Source organism: Acanthisitta chloris, unplaced genomic scaffold (genome assembly GCF_000695815.1).
Source record: "Acanthisitta chloris isolate BGI_N310 unplaced genomic scaffold, ASM69581v1 scaffold6192, whole genome shotgun sequence".
Taxonomy (NCBI): Eukaryota; Metazoa; Chordata; class Aves; order Passeriformes; family Acanthisittidae; genus Acanthisitta; species Acanthisitta chloris.
The window spans coordinates 54405-61192 of record NW_008660970.1 but is presented as its reverse complement, the minus strand read 5'-3'; the positions used below and the strand labels follow the sequence as shown (position 1 = coordinate 61192).

Sequence of the window (6788 nt, the reverse complement as noted above, 5' to 3'; positions counted from 1 at the left end):
CAGGATTGCTGAAGGGTTTGTTGTGGGTGGGCTGTGGAAAACTAGTGCCCAGCAAGTTGAGAAAATCCAACAGAATGGCTTTGCTAAACTAAAGCTGTGAACAAACTGAGTTACATTTTCCATAAATCCTAAATTTTGGTTGCCTTCAGAGGAAAACTGTCCCCACCTTTCTTCTTTCTTGCTTGCAACCATCAAGTCTGGATTTTAATTTCCCTAATTTTTTCTTCTCAGTATTAGCACAGGAATGGAGCTTTAGCCAAAATGGAACTTTAGGAAGTGGCACCCATGGGTATGATTTAATTGGTGTGCTCACAGTACAGTACAAAGTCTTGTATAGCAGCACTGCACACGAGTTTTCAAAAAAATCATTGTTCTTAGTTGTTTTTAAGAATTTAAGTAGAAAAAAAAATGAACACCCTATTACACATTACTTTTTAGAAAAACTACAACAAAATTATTGCTTAGCAACATTCCTTTCTCTATTTCTAACCTCTGTTTCTCTTAGGCTCTTTGAAACAGACACAAAAAAGGGGAATTGAAACAGACACAAAAAACGTCAACACGAATTGTTGTTCTGCAGAACTTTTGCAGCCTAGCTGGAATTAATTCAGCACCAAACTAATTTGGGGGCTTTAGGTTTTCCTCTGTTTGTATTGCTAGATTAACATGAAATGTTTAGAATAAAATTACTGGTCTATGCAGACACCAGTGTGCTTGATCAAAGTATAAAAAGATCTTACATCACCAAACCTGACTCTTAAATACTGCAGAAATGGTGAGAATTCCTTCTGGGATCTGACCAGAAAAGAACTCTGACAAGTCCATGAGTGCTCTTACACTTAAGTTTCTTACTGTAGCTCACTCCCAACTAGAAGATCAAGCAAACTGTTGGTTTGGGGTTTTTTTTCCTGGGTTGTTTTTTTTTTTTTAAGAGGGGAAAAAAGCATCACTAAGTGGTGCATTTTCTGACCAGGTTAGAGCTCAGGTAATTGGGATGTACTTTATGAGGACAAAGGAGATACTTGAAGTTAACACTATGAAGTACTTGTGATACAATAGCTGTCATTGACTCACTAGTGACCTGCAATTACCTCTCCCCTGCCAGGACTGAGCCAACACACAATGGGATTTATTCCTGTATAACAGTATTGGATTAACATGACAAGTTAAGCAAAAAATGTCTCATAAATCACTTCTCCATTAAACACTTAACTGCCAAAAACTCTGACAGTTTCATCTCATTCTCTGTACAGCTCTGTCCTTGGATTAGGACACAAAAACTTCTGTAAAAGCAAAAGGACAGTGGTGGTAGAAATAAGGTTGTTTTCTTAATACAAAGAAATTTGAAGATATCAGAAATATTCTGACCTACCTACATGACTTAGGTAAGGTAAGTAAACTGAATGAGCAAAATGAGTTTTATAACTGGACATTAAAAGAACAATTTTCCACTTTCAAGAGGCTACTTGCAATCTTGTGACCTACATCAAAAATTGAAAAGCCTTTCTGTGGAGCCCAGTGTGAGAGGTAGGAAAACTGCCAACATTTTACCCTGTGAAAACCTGGAGAGAGGTTAGTTGTGGAGAGACTATTAGAGAGGTAAACAGACCATTAGCCCTTCCTATGACAAATTAATTGGCAGTGAGATACGGATCACACCAGCAGAGATTTTTTCCTAAAAATTACAAGAGTAGAAATGACTGTAACAAGAAAAAAAATAACTAACTCAAGGAGACAGTGTGTTCTGTATTTCCTGGCAGGAAGAGAACTGTTAAAAACAAGGCACTAATGGGCATGGAAAACCATGTCAGTAGTACTGTACAGGAAGAAGTTACAGACAGGAAGGTTTGAAGGATGTGCTGGAGAGCTTTTGTACTCAGACAAGCTCCAAAAAATAATCTTCATCCTTAGAAAAAAAATCAACCTGAGTGCTCTTTGCTGCCCCAGCTGGCACGTGGTACAGGAATCAAAAGCAGAAGCTGCTGTGACAACTCAGCTAAGATCTCTAATGAAGGATGGTGCTTGAATTGCTTACTGTGATGGACCGAATTGTTTCCTAAATAACATCACAGTTAGTAGCAAATGCTGCAAAGAGAAACCAGGAGTTGTTCTGCTACAGTTTGGGAGGAATAATGTCAGCATCAACATGAGCAGCGACAGCAAACATGAATAACCACAACCAGGCACAGAAAAACATGTGGGAGACACAGCCAGTGAGCTGAGAGATGCAGACACCCATTGAAGGAGCTTGTTTCTCAGGCATTATGGACTGAGGAAAAACACAGGTGTGTGTTGAATGAAGCAGGAACATAAGTAGGTGGATGTGTGATGCATTTCCTCTGTGCTGAGAGAAAAGGCCACTTACTCATGGACTATGGAAATGAGCAGCAGCATTGTGTGCCGGACTTAAACTTAACTAGAAGTAAAACCCAAAGGAGGAGCTTGGACTTGACAATATTTCCAATTCCCTCTATTGATAAGAGTAATTTTAACTTTTGTCTTGCATACTTTGCATCACAATGAATGCTCTTTTTGGCAGCTGGTTACAGCTTGGAGAAAAGATTCCAAGTTTCAGGCAGCACCACTGTATCTTAAGAATTCTAGAGAACATCTGTTCTTATCTCACATAATAACCCAGAAGAAAGAGGGCACTGAACAGCAAACTATTCTTACAAGTTCCTTGAGTAGAGGGTAATGGGTAATTTTTGGCTTCTTTCCCCACATCAAATAATGTAATGCTTCACATTATGGTAGATAGATCTCTTTTCTATGGCAGCAAAGACAACTTCCACAAAGGTAAAGCTGAAAAAGGAAGATGCAATAGAAAAGAAACAATTGTGGAGCCTGCTCTACAATGAAGATGCAATAGAAAAGAAACAATTGTAGAGCCTGGACAAGGCTCTACAAGTGCAAGGATGAAACTGCATTTTTGCTCCTTTGCCTTACATAAGTATGTTACTGATGGCAGATGTCTGGTGATTTCAGGTGTTGATGAGAGATATCTGGTGATTTCAGGTGTATGCAAAGTAGTTCAGAAATGAAGTCAGGTTAAGCAGCAGATTAGGAATGAAAACAGGTGTCCCACACCTCCTTACCTGCCTGACTGCTGTGGCTGAAGGATATCCAGCAGAAGCTGTTTCACTTCACTAGGGGACATCTGGTATAAGTCCTTGGCTGGCATATCCCCAGCACGGATCTTCAGTTCATACTTCATAGCATGGATAATCCACCTGAAGGAAAGGGAGGAATACATTTAGTAATTAAATATGAAGTTTCCAAATACAAAAAATTAGTCTTATAAAACAGCTCATAAGAATTCCACATGATCCTGCTATTTGGCTGTCAGGACATGCATAAAAGATCTGACAAATACTCTACTACTCTTACCTTTTTGATAGGAACATGACACAAACTGAAAGGGATAATGCACAGATTTTAAGGGATGTGTTGAGAATGTGCTTTCCATAGAGGAAATAGATTGGGCTCCATCCCCTACATCCCATGTTCATTAAGAAAAACATTTACCTGCCTTTTGATGTTAAAATTCCTACTCAAAATTATGCTCTGACAGCATGTGAATTTTGCTGATGAGTTTTTAAAGAGCCATAAAAATTAAAAGATTTTACATTTAAAAAGACTTGAGGGCTTATTTATAGTTTAGCCTTTGAAACTCCTTTTTGCAGTCAGTCACACTTTTCTTTTCTCTTCCTACTCCCTTTTGAAAAAACTTGGATTCAATAAAATATGGCAAAAGTTAATACTTTCAGCCTCAGGTATCAGAGAGGCAGAACTTGGCAAAGTATTGAAGGAAAATGCTGAGTTTTATTCCATGCATTATATAAAACCAGTGCTCCAGCCTCTAACCTAACATCAAAGGGGCAGTAAGGTATAGCTACATCTGAAACAAGCAAACTGAGCACAGAGCTTGGTCTTTTTCCATCTACATTGTTTCAGTTCAAGTAGGTATTACCAATGAAAGCAAAAAGAAACTTGAACTAGTTTTTCTTCACAGTTAGGTAAGACCTGAGCAAGTCTGGGCTGCATCACAGAGCCTTTCTGTGCCTATCCAAAAGCACAGAGTGTTCCTACACGAGTTACCCTCTCATCAGCACAGCCACATCTCTTGGGCATTTCATTATTTAGCCAAAGAGCTGCAGAATGGTTTTGCTTATGTGAGTCAAGTCACAGTGTTTTCTACAGAATTCTTAGCACCTACAAGGGATGAGGAGATGTCTGACCAGCTGATCCAATGCTGCTTTACACTGGAGGATTCCAGGACCAAGCACTAGGGGTTCAGATACCAGAGGATATTAGGCAACATGGACACATTGCATTACGCAGAACATAACTGCTTGAGCTTATTTTAGTGGATGAATTGGGTCCCTCTCTCATTGCTGTAATGAACACAAGTGGCTCTAGGATTGGTCCCTTCTTCACTCACAACTCAAATGTGTCTGTGCAAGTCCCTCCTGGGTATTTTCTCTTTGCAGTGGCTTACAAACCAGAGCAAAGTCAAGAGTGGACCTTGTGCCAAGCTCTTCACTGATAAGAGGTGGGTAGAAGTCAGATGGTTGGGAGTTTTTTGCAGTAATAGGGCTGTCAGGAACTTGATCTATTTCAACATGAAACCCTGAAAACAAATCAATAAGAAGACACTAATTTTTTTTTCCTGTGAGAAAGTTAATTTTGCTCACTGGAGTGGGTGATAACACTGAAATAAAGAAAATTGAATCTCTGGCATTAACCTTGGAAGAAAGAAAAAAAAAGTTGCAGAAAGGATTAGCTACAGAGAATGAGGAAGGGGAGGAAAGAGCAAACATGGATCTGCAGAGGGGACAGAAAAGCATTTAAGTGCAAAAGGATAAATGTACCTTCAGTTAAATGTAATACAGGCAATTTGAAACATTTTTGGGTTTATGATGACTGGAATGTACTGCTACAGAGGGAATATGAATCTTGTGTGCTGCAAAAAAAGGCTGCTGGTATCTCCCTCCCGAGCTGAAATGCTCTATTTTCCTTTATGAAAAAAAAAAAAAAAATCACTTCAGTTGTGATTTTAAAGCATGCTCCCTAATTCTGTAAATCTCAGTCAGGAGCACCTGGCTCTTCAAAGAAGTGCTTACTCAAACACATGTCTCTGCCTAAATGTGAAAAAATAATTAACTCCTGGAGATAGCGAAGTAGATGCAAATACCATGGAATGTGACAACACTCAGCACAGACTATTTGTAGGTCACCTTGTCAAAGAACTAATGGAACAATCCAGCACCTAAATGATGCTTTAAATGTGACTCAGGTTTGTGGTTCTTGGCTTAGCTGAACCTATTTAGTATAAAACTGGACCACTAGGCAGCTGAGGAACAGCCCAGAAGTGGTGTATGTCTCTGCTGTAGGGATACTATTCAGCTGGGATGTTTGGTTTGAGGGTTTTTTTTTGAAGAACAAAAATGACATTTTTAGCAACCTCATAGGAAAAAAAGAAATAAAAAAATCAGCATTTGCTTTACCATGGCAGGTAAGTATTTTTGTGCAGAGAACTGCTGATGAACAATGTCTTTGTTATACCAGATATCAGCTTTTCAACCTCACTGAGTGTACCTTGGTGCCTCACAATACTTTAGAAACAGCTGCAATGGTAAATACATTTGAACAGCAGAAGACTTAGTACCTGAAGTCCTCATTACAGACAACAGTCTAAAGGAAAAAGCTTTCTTTTTAGGCATATTACTGTGCTGAAACTCTGAATATAGTAGTTTAAGTACCCAGAAACGCTCTTTCCCAGGGATTTGCTGCTTATGGTTGCCAGATTTTAAGACCCATTTAGACAAGGCAATTTTATGAGCTAAGCACTTGCTAGAAACCAGAGAAGCAACCAGAAGCATATGTTGACCTGGAGGAGAACTGTGTGGTGTCAGAAGGGAATCAGATTCATGCTGCATCCTTCCTAGATTATTGCATTTATGCAGTCTCTGGCATTCACTCCTTCACCCCAAACCTACATGACATAAGTGACTGCTCAAGTGAGCAAAAAGCTTTTAAAGGCCTCCTCCAAGAGCCTTAATCCTAGATGGCAGCTTTCCCTTCTGCTCCCTCAAGTCCTGAAAGTCTGACAGTAAAAGCTCTCAGGGTCCACTGCTGCTTCCCTCCCTGCCAGCACAGCACATCCCTAGCCCCTGGCCATGCCCCTGTAAGCTGCCTGACAGGGGGGCAGCAGTACAGCCCATGGGCACTGGAAAGGCAGAGCAGGCACTGGGCTTGGTGTGATCCAAGAAATTTCAACTCTGTGTCCACATCACACATTTGGCACTAAGGAAATCCATGCTAGTTACCTGCCCAGAGAGATCACATCATACCTGCAACCTAGGACAGAATAAAGAGGTTTCTGTAGAAAGTGCCTTGTTGCCAATGCACAGAGAGGAAACTGGGAGCAGTCTGTATCCAGCTGGGGAACTCTGGATGGCACCCAGCATGCTGTGGATCTGCTGTCTCAGGACACCACTAATACACCCCAGTGCACACTTCATCCTTTCAGGTATGGATACAAGGCCAGTTGCAATGCACAGCAGCAGCCCCTAGCCCCCTGCACTGCTGGCAGAGACAGGCACAGGCTGTTGGCCAGCTGCTCCCTGCCTGCTCTGCCCCTGGTGACACAGGCAGGACGTTGTGTGGGTTGGCTGCCAGCAGGACAGGGTGACCTGGGGGCAGCACACTTGTCACTGCTCATTTGCTCTACAGAATGCATCTAACCCCACCACGCTCCATCACTCTAAGGATCAAGCTTGGAAAAA

General features: G+C 40.9%; 1 protein-coding gene across 2 annotated transcripts in view; it reads right to left on the bottom strand.

The window, feature by feature from the left end:
• Window positions 1–6788, bottom strand: part of PHKB (phosphorylase kinase, beta) — a 65624-nt gene that overhangs the window by 4447 nt on the left and 54389 nt on the right. For both annotated transcript variants that reach the window (XM_009070035.1, XM_009070036.1), the window contains one exon: window positions 3096–3230. In XM_009070035.1, the coding sequence (XP_009068283.1) occupies window positions 3096–3230 (135 nt within the window). The remainder of the gene's footprint in view (window positions 1–3095; window positions 3231–6788) is intronic.